We start from the raw sequence: 14070 nt of genomic DNA, 5'->3' as shown, positions 1-14070 counted from the left end.
TGTTACATCCAAATTTGATTATTGTAATGTATTTTTGTCTGGACTGCCGCATGCTTGTATTAAAAGTCACGCAGCAGCAGCTAGAATTTTAGGTAAAACTGAAAGTACCACATTCGACTAGTTTAAACTCCGTCCATTGGCTCCCTATCCTGACTCTGTTTAGGCCTTTAAATCCAAACTTAAAACTCATCTTTTCGCCTTAACTTTCAGTTAGTTGCTTATTCTTTGATAACTTCAAGCCTTGTACCCATTACCATTATCCTTCTAGCGGGTAGGTCTCTCTCTTTTTTTTTTACTTTTCTCCTTAGCATCTCCTCCTTGTCCTCTCTTTTCACAGAGGCTTCTCTGCGCTGGACCATCGGCCATCAAGGTACCTCGCTCTCTCTCTTTCTCTTTTTTTCTCAGCTGGCGCTTCTTGTGTAATTTCAGATGTTTTAGATCTAGATTTTTGTCCTCCATTAGTTTCAGCTTCTTCCATTGCCTCCCACTCTACCCCGTGTGCATGTTGTCCATATCCTTGTCATGCTTTAAGGACACCTATAAATGGTAAATGGACTGTACTTGTTCAGGTAGTCTAGTCTTACACCTACTCAAAGTGCTTTACCACTACATGTCATCATTCACCAATTCACAGACATTCATACACTGATGACAGGGGCTACCATGCAAGGTGCCACCTGCCCATCAGGACTAGCTAATCATTCATACACTGCCGACACAGCCTGCAGGACCAATTTTGGGGTTAAGTGTCTTGCCAAAGGACACATTGACATGGACTAGTAGAGCCCAGGACTACCCTGCTCTACCACTGAGCCACAGTCGCCCCACAGACCAGTGTTAATACTACAGTATATTTACAATCATATTGATCAGATTTTCTGATTCAGTGAAAGTCAATTTGATACAGATATTTCTCAAAAATTATTCTAGAATAGATATTAACATACAGGCAGACTGCATTAGTCAACACCACATTTTCCTTCTAACATGTGCTCCATTAAAACCAACGTGATTATCGACAAACATTATCCCTCAACCATTTATATTCAGTGATTATGATGAGAGTAAATGCAAACAGGTAAACTCTGCAAGGGATCCATGGTGTGGAAATACTATTTGGCCGATGTCTGATGCTTCCTCATTCTGAGCTTCAAGTTTCAACCAGCTGCTTTTTTCTCAGAGCCTTTTAACAGTCGTAATTTGCGTTCGACACTTAGGACATTTGTGTGTTGTAGATTTGAACCTATCCATGCAGAAGGGAATGAGGCAACAACCAGCCACGCAGCTGCAAAAAAGGGAACAGGATCAAAATAAAATGTTGACACACCTGTAATACCAGCAGCACAAATAGAAACAGGCCCATCAAGATGTGGTTATATTCTCATGCAAATATTTCACTGGGATGGAGGGAATGGTTTCATACCCAATAGAAGCTAGCATGAAGCACATAAGCCAGGTGAGACTGTTGACAGAAGTAAATGTCTCTGTCGTTATGAACTGCTTACACTCAGGACACTGCGTCCTGCATGAACATGGTGGAAGGTTTTCCACATCCAGAATCACTTTAGGGGCTGTTAACAATAGGAAGATTTTAGTTATAGTTTTTTTTTGTTAGTTTTTCCCAAGAAAACACTCTGAATATAGGCAAAACTGAGGGACATGATCAGTGCAAAAAGTGTTTGAACTTATGAAGCAAAAAATATGTTACATTGATGAAAGACAAAAGTAGGATGAAAAGTATGTTGTCACTAGATGTGACATCAACAAGTGTGACTGGCTGCAGAACCTGCTATGAGAAAACAAAATTTTAAATAAAAAGTTGTGCATTAACAACTCACCAGGGATATTAGGTGGACCCTCAACAGAGAAAATATCGAAGCAAGGAACAGGAACATCAGGCACAATCTGACAGGAAGTGATACTAACCTCTAACAAAGAAGAAGAAGGTTGTTACAAAACCAAAGTATGGTGAAGTAATGATTTGCGACCACTGAATTTGGACACAGATTTCTTGCCATTTTTCATGTCTTTGGCATTTAGGATGTTCTCGTGGCTTTTTTGGAGCTCAGTCTTCCTTTCTGACAGTTGTTCCAGTTTGTCATCAATGCTGTCAATCTCGTGCTGATTTGAGGCTGCCTCCTCTGGCAGAAAAAAAAGGAAAACATGTTCATATAAATGAGACAACAGAGGCAAAATATATAATATGCAAAAGACTTGAGATAGCCACTTTATCTACATTATGCAAATATGTGTTGCATTACTGGTTATGAAAGTCTTTAATGCTCTGTCATATGTCACCTGTTTGTCCAAATTCTGCACGATTCCTCAACTCATGAAAGATGCACTGGATTTTTTTCCTTTCCAGAAGTTGTTGTCTCTTCAGTGAAAGATAGTTCAACTCAGTCACTATCTTTTCAAGATCGCTGTCGGAAGAAGTCATGGTGGATGCTGAACAGAGAGGGAGTTGTTGGATTTTTTTAGATGTAGTTTTGATATTTGGTTGACTGTATATGCTTGTTTGGAGTAAAAAAAATTGCCATACTGGGGCAGTGATAGCCAAAAGATTAGCAAAGGGAGCTTGTGAAATGACCTTGAGGGCGTTGGCTTTATCTCCGCCTGGCAGGATAAATCTGGGTAGAGAAACCACAGGTGCCCTTGAGCAAGGCCCTATACCCCAACCGCTTCAGCGGAGCTGCTCAGTGGCCAGCAGATCAGACTGGTTACACTGGGCAGCTTCCAGATGTGATTATATGTATGAATGGGATCAGGGTGTTCCTGTAAATGAGAAGCATCTTCTCAGTGTAACATCCCTGAATTAACACAAAAAGAAAATAAATAGAAATTAACGCATGTACCTGGACAGAATGCTGAAGAATTTTTTTTTAGGTTATATAGTGAGAGAGAAAACAGTTACTACCAAAGATAAATTCATATGTGACCAAACTTTTTCTGTCGAGTGACACATTTTCAAATTGTGGAGTTTACAGTGGGCTGCATGGTGGTGTAGTGGTTAGCACTGTCGCCTCACAGCAAGAGGGCCAGACAACCTTCTGTGTGGAGTTTGCATGTTCTCCCCGTGTCAGCGTGGGTTCTCTCCGGGTTCTCCGGCTTCCTCCCACAGTCCAAAGACATGCAGTTTAGGTTAATTGATGACTCTGAAATTGCCCGTAGGTGTGAATGTGAGCGTGAGTGGTTGTTTGTCTATATATGTCAGCCCTGTGATAGGCTGGCGACCTGTCCAGGGTGTACCCTGCCTTCGCCCATTGACAGCTGGGATCGGCTCCAGCACCCCTGCGACCCTTAACTGGATAAGCGGTTAGGGAAGATGGATGGATGGATGGAGTTTACAGTTTCATAAATAGTTGTATCTATTTAGGTGAATCTATCATTTGTATACTTATACCATGTGTAATATGAGCCAGAGAGAAGTTTCATGATTAAAAAAAGATGGCAGGACAAAGTAATAAAAAGACCAAATGTTTCTGATGCCTGCCTTGATATCCTTTAATGGCTGAACAAGTCTTTTGATAAAATAGTGAGTAGACAACAATGGTGATGTACATCATTGAATTGTCAGCAATAAAGTACAAATTTACATTAAACAAATACTTATTGCCTTTAAAGGTTGACTTAGAAACAAATGCTCACTAACTTTCCACTCTACCTTAACTTTATTTATATCAAGTCCTAGATTAAATCCATACTTTAAAAATGCATTTTAAGTTGGTTGGTAATGAAACTTTGCTTTTCCTCCGAAAAATAATAAACAATAAAGAGAGCTTTGGTTTAAAAAATAAAATTAAAAAATCTGGTTTGAGCTAGCAAAAGCACCAACAATAATAATTAAGACTAGATAAAATGCTGAAATTAGTTGTCAAAGTAACATGTAACACAAATCTCAAGCTGATAACTAACTTAAGTCAAAAAATGTACTCAAACATCCAAACTACTGACTCCATTAAGTCACATTTAAACTGTATTAACTTGATTATGTCAAAGAGAATTACCGTATTTTCTCCGCTGCTCCCAGTGTATCCTGTACAGGTAACATTCAAACCAGGTCAACAAGGCCATGTAGTGTTCACTTATACCAGGAAATATTCAAATCATTGGCTTACAACTGCCCTCTCTGGAAATGTAACAGAAAGCTCTTGTTGAGATGCAAATAAAACACAAACACAAAATAAATAGATAAATAAATAGAATACTGTAATATGTTTTAATATTTGCAGACAACAATACAAAGTGACTTCACACTGGCATTAAAAGGGGAGTTTAACATCTCCAGAAATGCTATTTACATGGAACTTCTTAGAGTGACAGGCTCAGTTTGTAATGTGTACAAGAAATGCCCCAAAACACTTAAAATAACAAGTCATACAATAAACAATACTTGGTGAAAGTCAATTTCCCATCTGCAAGGCAAGCAGGACCAGTACACACACAGGAACCGGTGAATTTTCCTTGCTTGACACACATCATTTTTTCCTGAGTCTCTTCATGAACGTCACTTCATCTCTGTTCCGGATCCCGTAGCTGAAGATATAAAGACATAGAAAGTCAAACAGAGCTGATGATAACAGCATCACAAGTGAAGTAAGTGATTATTTTATGCAATTACTCTTTAAGCCTCATCTTGTCATCTTCAAGCTTTTCTCCTTGAAAAATTAACTGATAGGTTCTCCAAACATATCTCCTGTAAAAGAGAGGGAGCACACAGTTTCAATCAGTTTGGCCATTTCATTTTAAATCCCTTTTATGTTATCTTGTGTTTGTGAGTGCGTGAGTGTATTTACCAGCTGACATGTTTCACTCCACCTTCACGTTGTTGTTTCAGCTCCATGAATCTGCGAATGGCCTTCTTCAGATCAAGGACGGTGGCATTTTGCACCACCACTATGGCTTAGGGAGGAACATATTTCAAGGTATGGTTAATAAGAATAAACTTTGTTATTACAAACAATTATTTTGATCATTCATTATCATTTGAATAATTGTGCAGTAATGTTCACAAATGAAACATAATACATAAGAATTATGTGATCAGAAAACAGTGTATATGCAATTAATGTTTAGGGTTTAAAATAAAACAACATAACAATATCTACACTCACGCATTATCTCTCCATCTGCCTTTAAAACCCTCACAGTCATCGCTTGGCCGTACTCCAAAGCAATCTGAGAGTTGACCTCCTCCAGAGTCACCTAAAGATAAAGAAGATAAAGGTTTAGTCAAATATACAGCACGTCTTCTATCAGCACTTTATTCCCAAAAACACACTGCTGTTTCTAAAACCTGGGAGCTGACCTCCCCAAGGTGTCAACTCAGACACAAATAAAAGCAAACAATTTTTATAATGTAATTATTTTCATTTTACTTAAAAACCCTTTTCTGCAAGCATAGGACTAACTATAGTGTATTCTATTTGTATGTAAGTATACAGTACTAGTGAAAAGTGTGGACACACCTTCTCATTCAACTACTTTGAAGAATCTAAAATATAAAACATATTCTGGTTTGTTGAGCATTTGTTTGTTTACCACATAATTCCATATGTGTTCCTTCATAGTGTGGATGTCTTCAATATTAATCTACAATGTAGAAAAAAAATAAAATAAAGAAAAACCATTGAATGAGAAGGTGTCCAAACTTTTAGTACATGATGTCTACCATTTTAGCTTTTTTTTAATGTATTAAACATAGGGGTTGGTTATTAATAAGTGTATTTACAGTTTCTCTTTTAAAGTGAAATTATCTATATATTTGTTTCATAACAATTTCCCAAATCTTATCTATAGTGTATATACAGTACCAGTCAAAAGTTTGGACACACCTTCTCATTCAACTACTTTGAAGAATCTAAAATATAAAACATATTCTGGTTTGTTGAGCATTTGTTTGTTTACCACATAATTCCATATGTGTTCCTTCATAGTTTGGATGTCTTCAATATTAATCTACAATGTAGAAAAAAATAAAAATAAAGAAAAAACATTGAATGAGAAGGTGTGTCCAAACTTTTGACTGGTACTGTATATGTTTACATTTTTATATATATATATATAGTGACCAGCTCTGTATTCAACCAGGAGTGTGGATGAATACACTGAATGTTCATTTCATATTTCTGTCTTTTAACACTTAATATTTTCCCAAAACTTTCATCACGAGAATTCCTAAAAAGTGTATTACCAACAGATCAACCCAACCTGAATTGGCAGATCACAGAGTAAAGGGTCTTGCACAAGTCGAGCAAGTCCCTCCTCAAAAATATCCAGGATCTCTGAGTGAGGAAGAGCCTCCTCATCTTCCTCCTCTGTGTCTAAAGCTGCCACCTCTTCATCCTTTACAGACAGTCCTCCTTCAACAGTGTCCCGACTCTGCTCCTCCATCATCAACAAATATACATGTGTAAACAAAAAATGTGCAAAAAATCCATGAAGTAAACAATGCGTACAGCAACTAATGCGAGCCGGGTGGCAACCGTAGCTCAGAACAATTGGTTCCCCCTCAGCGGCGGCATTTCAGACTCTTCTTTAATATTTTATTACAAATAAATATATTTATATTATTTAATATTATTCAGTGGTGATGGTATTTTTGGGACGTGATTTTAAATCAATATAAACCCACGTTCCTTATTAAAATGATGTTTCCCACCGAGCCACAAAGAGAGTAGCACCAGCTTCCACCAGCCACATCCGCGTCTCCACATGTAGCAAACTGAGGAGCGTTTTTTGAGATTATTTAAGTGTGTATTGCTACATATATAATCACAGGTATCATGCTTCTTTTCTGTCCAACCTGTGGGAATGTTTTAATAGTGGAGGAAGGACAGAAGTGCATGAGATTCGCCTGCAATACCTGTCCCTACGTGCACAACATCACAAGAAAGGTGAGTAATGTGATGAAATATCACATGTAACTGTTAGTCTGTGTTAATGTCTGTGTGCATGATGTCAGACAGGAGGTGTGACTGCTCTGCTCACAAGTGTCTCTGTGTTAAGTTTGACATACTTTTGTTTTCTGCAGGTTAATAACAGAAAATATCCCAAGCTGAAGGAGGTGGATGATGTTCTTGGTGGAGCTGCAGCTTGGGAAAACGTGGACTCTACTCCTGGTAAGTGACATCAGATCATTTCATGGTGTTTGAGGGTTTATAACTGTATCAGAGGCCAGTTATCCTGTGTTGTCTCCATCAACTCAAACCAAACATGGTATTGGTTATATAATGCCATAATAAATAATAATAAAACCACCTATATCACTCTTCAGCCTTGTCACCCCACATGCCCATGCTAACACCCAGACATCTTTCTTGTAATGCATGTTTACATTGCGACACATGACATTCAGTGCAATTTTTTGTTGCACAAAATTATTTTTACCTAAAAAAAAACGTTTTTTTAATTATCTCAGATCTCCACAGTTTTTTTAAAAAACATTAAAGTAATAAGCAAATTGGGAGTCACAGAAATGAAAAGTAGGATATCCAAAAGTATGTTCATGCATTGTGTAAAGCCTGATTTGGACATCTGAGCACTTATTTTTGGGATATATGATATTTTAATTATAAATCGTATAATTGGATGATGCTGTGTGTGGCAGTCTACTGTCAGCTGTTAATACAGTTCTGTGAAAGTTTCATGATTCACAAAATGTTGTGATTATATGTGATTCTTCAGCTTTTTATTTTAACCCATCGATGAAACTCGCGTTCAAAACTAATCTCATGTTCTCTGAATTTAAACTATCCTACTCCTAAAATCTATTAATCCATTATCATGTTTGAAATTAACTAGTAACTGTATTGATTATTGTTCAAAACTTAAAGCATGCAGTATGAAATTCCTATCAGTATATCTTACTATTGCAAACACTGTTGCCAAGGGGATGTGCATTACTATGAATGCACTGTTGTTATAAACAGTGCATTCATATTTTATTACTTATTTTCAGATAACTACATGTGCTGTTTCTTTTCATGTTGAACACATTTTTTTTATAAAAACTGTATATTTCAAAAAAATATTTCTATTAAAGCAAATCTCTCCTAGAATAAGTAAGTGCTGCACGCACACAGATTTGGATTTGTTTTTCCTGGAGATGATTCTTGTATTAATTTAAATATGAATCAAGTGCACTTTTACAGCTGTATCGTCTTATACACGATGTCTTCTCTTTTGCACGGTATAAACCAAATATGGCAAACTCCACAATTTCTTGTGATTGATAGCTGACACTTACTACTTGTATCCGTTTCCAGAAACCTGTCCCAAGTGTGGGCATCTTCGAGCGTATTTCATGCAGATTCAGACCAGATCTGCTGATGAACCAATGACCACTTTCTACAAATGTTGCAGTGCTCCGTGTGGACACCGATGGAGAGACTGAAACCTTTGCACTTTGAAAATCATAATGTATTTAATGCTGATGTGCTTAAGATACTATTCATATACCTCGTCTCATTTTTGAGACTATATTTAATGCCAATGGGTTCTGGTAGTTATGGAAACTGTTCTGATGGTTTTCAGTTTGTGCAGTTTCTACTCTGTGCATAGGCCCAGCTGAAGAAACTTACATATTCTGTTTGTGTTTGCAGATCATACTTACATACTTGTAGGCATAGTTTATTTTCCAAATTATATTAAATTCAGTTTCAAGGAAAAGTCATGTTCTGATTTTTATTGATAAAATAATACCTGTATACAACGGTCAAACAAATTTTGACTTACATAGTTATACACATCACAGACATTTAGAGAGCAATGCAGACCAGCATTATCCACAACAATAGCATACAGTACTTTGTATTAAAAGTTCAATGCAATCCTTCAACTCAAAATTCACTTTCTTGCACAGTTTAGCTAGCCTCAAGAAGAAAATAAATCAAATGCATAGAGTCAAGAAACTAGCAGGTGAGAATTATTTGTTTTGATGTGTGACTCATGCAGACAAACTGCACTTCGTGAGTGAAGGTGAACAGATTGGGCATGCTCTGGTGGGCATACAATGTTTTTTTCATTGTTAGCATTAATCTCAATGGAATCACAATGTTTGATACAATCATTTATTTTGAAGCTTATACCTAGCAGAGAGGTCACTATTTAGTATTGGTCAAAAGACATCTGTATTATCTAACATGCATCTTAGCAATGCGGGTAATCTTAAAGGGCTTGTGCCATATTAGTAGGGTTACAGGCTAAACAATGTTATGTGATCATGATGGTGCCACCACTGTAACGTGTTTGCCAACATCCTCTTTTAGAGCAAGGACACATGATTGCTAAAGTGTCAGTGTGTCTCTACTAGTAACTACTAAAATTATACACCGCTTTTAAAGAAAGTCCTCAAAGCCCAAATCTCTCCAGTACTAATGATAGCTGGGGTTGAAAGTTAATAAGAATGTACCAGCGGGGGAAATTAAATTCCAACTTAAAGTGCAAATATTGGCTTTATTATCAAAATTAAATACATCATGGACAGAGGGCAGTAACCGTAAGTCACTCAACATTTTGTGACTACTGACTGAAGCCCAGAAGATTAATAAATATAGCAAGTAACATCAATCTTGGGCATTCCCAAACAAGCGACTACATCAGTTTATCTAGCTGAAAAATGGTTCATTAGTTGGCTCACATTAGAACAGGGATAATGATGAAAGAAAAACTAGGTCCGTTAGAACAAAATGATCAGAAATGGACAAAAAAAGATTACAGTTCTCCATATTAATCGTTAAAATATTTAAAATAAATACAAAAAAAACAAGAAGGCTAACCCAGTATGTTTGACCTCAATACGCTTGCTTTTCAGTAAGATTCACAGATGAATTCAAATAAATAGTAACCATTTTCACAGCTTTCGCTAAATGCCTGTCAATCCAGATCTTTTAACACCGTTAACATGCGATACATCACAAGCCTTTTCACCAGGATGCAACACAGGATTAGATGCACCAATGTGCCTGCTCCATTTTAATTTCCGTGTATGTTTTAGTGCCCTACATCTTCTGTAGTTCGGTGAGATTTGTACATTTCAAATGTTAAAACAAAATAATTATGATGAAAGATATATACAGTAAATACTCTGTGAACTAATGAGAAAACTGCACTTACAATTTAAGAGGGCTACACAACACTTTGCAAAAATGCGGGGCGGGGGGGGGCTGTCACTACCAGCAGGAGGAGCTGTGAGTTTACGTGTGTGCATGTACATGTCTCTGTAGCATACAGCTGTCGGTGGTTAGCATATACGCTTGTATGTGTAAATGTAGCCCTTACAGTAAGGGCAGCTGTGTGTCACATCCTTGAGGTCATCAATCAGACAGGGAATCAAGCAGCAGCCAAGATCACACCTGAAAATGAGGAACAAAATAACATGTTTACTGTAATGGAGTAATGGCACCCTTAGCAGAGAGAAGTCACGAAAAGAAGAAGTGGAAGTCAAAGTGAAGCAAAAATGAGACAAAATCTGCAGGTGCATAATACGAAACCGACTGGATAAACTCTGTGAAACTATTGTAACTCTAGATGTCTGCATGTTTTGTCTTCCAAAGCAACGTTTGATTTGCATGTGTCAAATCATATACAGGTGCACTTGCTTTGAATATAGACGGGCTGCTGAGAACAGGCTGTGAGAGTGAACTAAAGGACAGTTTAAAAGGCATGATCATGAGTTTGAGCTCCATATTCTGACGCTTAGTATTTTGAATGTTTATCAATTTAGATTAAAATATATCAAGACACGATGACATGTCTGTAATGCCAACTTAAGGGTAATACTACAAAACCCATCACAAACCACTGTTAGGTAACCTTTATCAGTGTACTGCTTACCCTACAAAGAAGCAGAAGAGGCAGAAGAGTGAGTTCATTAGGCCAACATCATGGGAGATGCGGGTGACGATTGCCTGCTGACAGTGCGGACACACAGTCTGCACCGGTGAGGTCTGGAACATTTCCCCCTGCAGTACGGTCACAGTGGTGGCTGCTCCAGGAGGAGCCAGGACGGTCGCTGTGTGACCTCCCATGTGGACAAAGTGACTGGGACCAGGGCCCATCTGTCCTGGCATCGGGTGAGGAAAGTGACCGGGCGGAGCTGGGTAGTGGCCACCTGTACAGAGTTAAACAACACTTATTCCTACTCTAATGTATATGAAATTAGACCCAGATCAACCTGTTATGTATCATGATAGTTAGGGTTTCAAATGGTAATTTGATTTAAGGTGAGTGGCTTACAGTAATGGGGCTTTACCAGCAGGATAAGCGATATCAACAATGAATTCAATAAATGATCAAGTGTCCCTAATACTGTCAAACTCCCTGAGAATAAGCAACCAACATTCTAGCTCTATGTAGCTTTAAGACATTATAAACCCTTTGTTTTGGTTTTCCAGCTCCTACTAACGCAGCCCAATTACAGTGTCTGGTAAAGAAAGTTTGGGTAAAGTCACATGTTTTTCTGAGGTGTTGGTGGACTGAACATAGATAAAAGGTGAATAAATATTGGAATTTGTCCAGTAAAGAGGCCAAAAACATGGCTCTGAATAAAAGCTAATGTAGCTTGATCTGAAAGTAGGGAGTCATATGTTATGACAGTGTGTTTGTCAGCTTATTTTGATGCTTCATGTGTCTATTGTTATTTGCAGACTATCAGCAGCACCTTGTGGTGGAGGCATTGGCATGGGCATGGGCCCCTCTCCAGGGACATGTGGGGGAAGGAAGCCTGGCTGTGTGGCCTCATAGGGTGGAGGACCGTAGTCTGGAGGCAAGGGCTGTCCTTGTATAGGAGCATTTCTTACAGGACCTGCTACTGAAAGAAAACACAAAAGGGGGAAAATGGCATTGAAGACAAAAAAACATCATACTGAAAAATTCTACTTTATATTTTAAGTAGATAGTAAACAATTGCTCCTTCTATATACATTTTTGCAGTTCCTGTTTTTTTAATTGGTGTTTGTTTGAAAACATCCAAGCTGCTATATGATAGCAACAGCTAAGTGTTACATTTCAGTGCTTTGCTGTGTGTCTGGAGCTTCTCAGGTTTAGATTTCAGTCTAATATCAACATGAAACCAAAGTCTAACCACCACACAGCTGGCCCTGCTCGGTTATCACTGTGCTCAAAACGTGTTTCCTCTTCAGGAGAGTTTTCTAGGTTGGTGAATCAGAGGTGCACCTTTCAACACACATGGACATTTTTAAGTGTCCATGGTTACATTTACCCATGCAAAATGATTAACAATAAGTTTTAATATTGATCAAATCCTGCATGTTTAGTCTTCTTACCAGGTTGTCCATTTTTCTCCTCAATGAGTGGGGCACTGGGACCTCCAGGGTACGGAGGAGGAGGATCACTGGACATACTGGCCGGATGTCTGTATAGGGAAAGGGGATTGACACGAAGCTACCAGCAGAACTCTCCTCTGGACTTTTAACCTGTGAGGAAAAAACAAACACACACATGCACATGTAGAGTCAGACTTCTCTCAAGTCATAAAAATATTCCAGCAACAGTCAGAAACCTTAATGAAGTGTGTACATTTTAAGAAACTTTGTGATGGAAATATGACAGTTTGTCGGCCTGCTTTATTGGATCACTGCCTGATATTATTGAGGAATCAAATCATTTTACTTTGACGTGACTGTAGAGCTGTGGGCAACTTTGTGGGCAACTCAGCAAAGTAGAACACTGTGTAACTGTGAATCCTGTGACTTTAAAGTGTGTTAGTGAAAGCAAATGGGGCGGCTGTGGCGTAGTGGAGAGTAAGGTAGTTCTCCAATCAGAGGATCGGTGGTTCGATACCCGGCTTCGGCAACTTGGGGGCACTTAACCCCAAGTTGCTCCCGAAGGCTTGCCATCGGTGTGGACTGGATGTTGCATGAATGTTAGTTAGAGTCTGATGGTGGCACCTTGCATGGTAGCCTGTCATCAGTGTGTGAATGGGTGAATGATATGTAATATACTACTGACTGTAAGTCGCTTTGGATAAAAGCGTCTGCTAAATGACTGTAATGTAATGTAATGTAAATGTTTGTTCTTTCTTTTCTCTAAACAGATTGAGGCCTTTTTAGTTTCCATCTCTCAACATATTTACAAATAAATGGCTTCAAAGGGGAAACATATATTTACCTGCAATTGGGGAAAGAAAGGCCTCCAGTTGTGTGCCACAACCTGTAATATAACACAAAGGTTGATGTTACTTTCATAAAGTAAACAACACATCACTTACATTGCTGCATTGCCCAACATCTAGATTATTCTGGTCTGTACAGGACCGCCCCCTGACCTCGTGTCAATGAACCCCAGCTGAGTGACACCAAGTCAAAACCAAAAATGACTTTAAGCAAAAACAACAACAATCACTGTTATTTATGGAGGCTAACGCTTCTAAGCTAACCAACTAGCTAGCTGGTGTTATTTTAATCCCACCCCAGATAATCCAGCTCAAAGCTACTTGCCCAACTAGCCATGCATAACTGAGTTACATAACAGAGTCCTGCATCACCCCTGACCTTGCTTTTTAAACGTTAACTAACTTAAAAGACAATGTTGTTGTTTTATTTCCAAGCCAAAGCAGAGCATGTTTGCTAGCTGTTGTTAAGCTAACTAGCTAGCATCGCCAATTCTGTGCATATAAAACAAGAAACCGGAGGTAATAACCGAGACATGCAGCTGAAATAGACAGTCTGTAGTGTTGTGGAACAGGGTGTGAGGTTGAAACAGGTGATGTTGAAGCCGATGCATTACCTGGTGGAGAGAGAGAGAGACGTGTCCTGCAGACGGCGGCGTAGCTTCCACTGCAGCCTCCGAGAGAGTCAACTTCCGGTGAGACGGATTTACAGCCCACGTCATGAATCATGTGGGGTTATGTTTTTTTTTTATGTTGTACTATTTGCATACATATGACCATATTAAGTAAACGTGCAATGATCTAAAAAAAATAATAATAATACAAATAAATAAATATATTTATTTTGAAAGTGCTCACCGGAAGAGGTGAGGATTTTCAGAATAAGGTATAGCAGAGTAGTTAATCCTATGAGATAAGATAAAATAAGATAAAATAAA

General features: G+C 38.3%; 3 protein-coding genes across 6 annotated transcripts; 1 reads left to right on the top strand and 2 right to left on the bottom strand.

The window, feature by feature from the left end:
- Positions 1-4219: 4219 nt before the first annotated feature.
- Positions 4220-6463, bottom strand: snrnp25 (small nuclear ribonucleoprotein 25). 2 transcript variants are annotated; one of them, XM_054608156.1, is made up of 5 exons: positions 6211-6463; positions 5115-5205; positions 4797-4902; positions 4622-4696; positions 4220-4536 (listed from the first exon to the last, which is right to left on the bottom strand). In XM_054608156.1, exons 1-5 carry the CDS (start codon positions 6394-6396, stop codon positions 4479-4481), a joined length of 516 nt encoding a protein of 171 aa, XP_054464131.1. In that variant the 5' UTR covers positions 6397-6463; the 3' UTR covers positions 4220-4478. The 2 variants fall into 2 exon arrangements, with proteins under 2 accessions (XP_054464131.1, XP_054464132.1); XM_054608157.1 differs by having other exon boundaries at positions 4797-4896.
- A 209-nt stretch (positions 6464-6672) lies between these two features.
- On the top strand, positions 6673-8410 carry polr3k (polymerase (RNA) III (DNA directed) polypeptide K). Its single transcript, XM_054607127.1, has 3 exons — positions 6673-6896; positions 7034-7121; positions 8268-8410. The coding sequence occupies exons 1-3, from the start codon at positions 6786-6788 to the stop codon at positions 8393-8395; spliced, it is 327 nt and encodes a 108-aa protein (XP_054463102.1). The 5' UTR covers positions 6673-6785; the 3' UTR covers positions 8396-8410.
- Positions 8411-10240: 1830 nt separating this feature from the next.
- On the bottom strand, positions 10241-13822 carry cdip1 (cell death-inducing p53 target 1). Of its 3 annotated transcripts, none has more exons than XM_054607126.1 (6): positions 13750-13822; positions 13132-13173; positions 12288-12437; positions 11663-11809; positions 10837-11113; positions 10241-10355 (listed from the first exon to the last, which is right to left on the bottom strand). In XM_054607126.1, the coding sequence occupies exons 3-6, from the start codon at positions 12361-12363 to the stop codon at positions 10244-10246; spliced, it is 612 nt and encodes a 203-aa protein (XP_054463101.1). In that variant the 5' UTR covers positions 12364-12437; positions 13132-13173; positions 13750-13822; the 3' UTR covers positions 10241-10243. The 3 variants fall into 3 exon arrangements, with proteins under 3 accessions (XP_054463101.1, XP_054463099.1, XP_054463100.1); XM_054607124.1 differs by having other exon boundaries at positions 11663-11812; positions 13750-13821; XM_054607125.1 differs by lacking the exon at positions 13750-13822 and adding an exon at positions 13663-13692 and having other exon boundaries at positions 11663-11812.
- Between the last annotated feature and the right edge of the window lie 248 nt (positions 13823-14070).

This window comes from Anoplopoma fimbria, chromosome 11, assembly GCF_027596085.1.
Source record: "Anoplopoma fimbria isolate UVic2021 breed Golden Eagle Sablefish chromosome 11, Afim_UVic_2022, whole genome shotgun sequence".
In the NCBI taxonomy this organism is placed as follows: domain Eukaryota; kingdom Metazoa; phylum Chordata; class Actinopteri; order Perciformes; family Anoplopomatidae; genus Anoplopoma; species Anoplopoma fimbria.
This window is presented reverse-complemented; position numbering and strand designations above follow the sequence as displayed.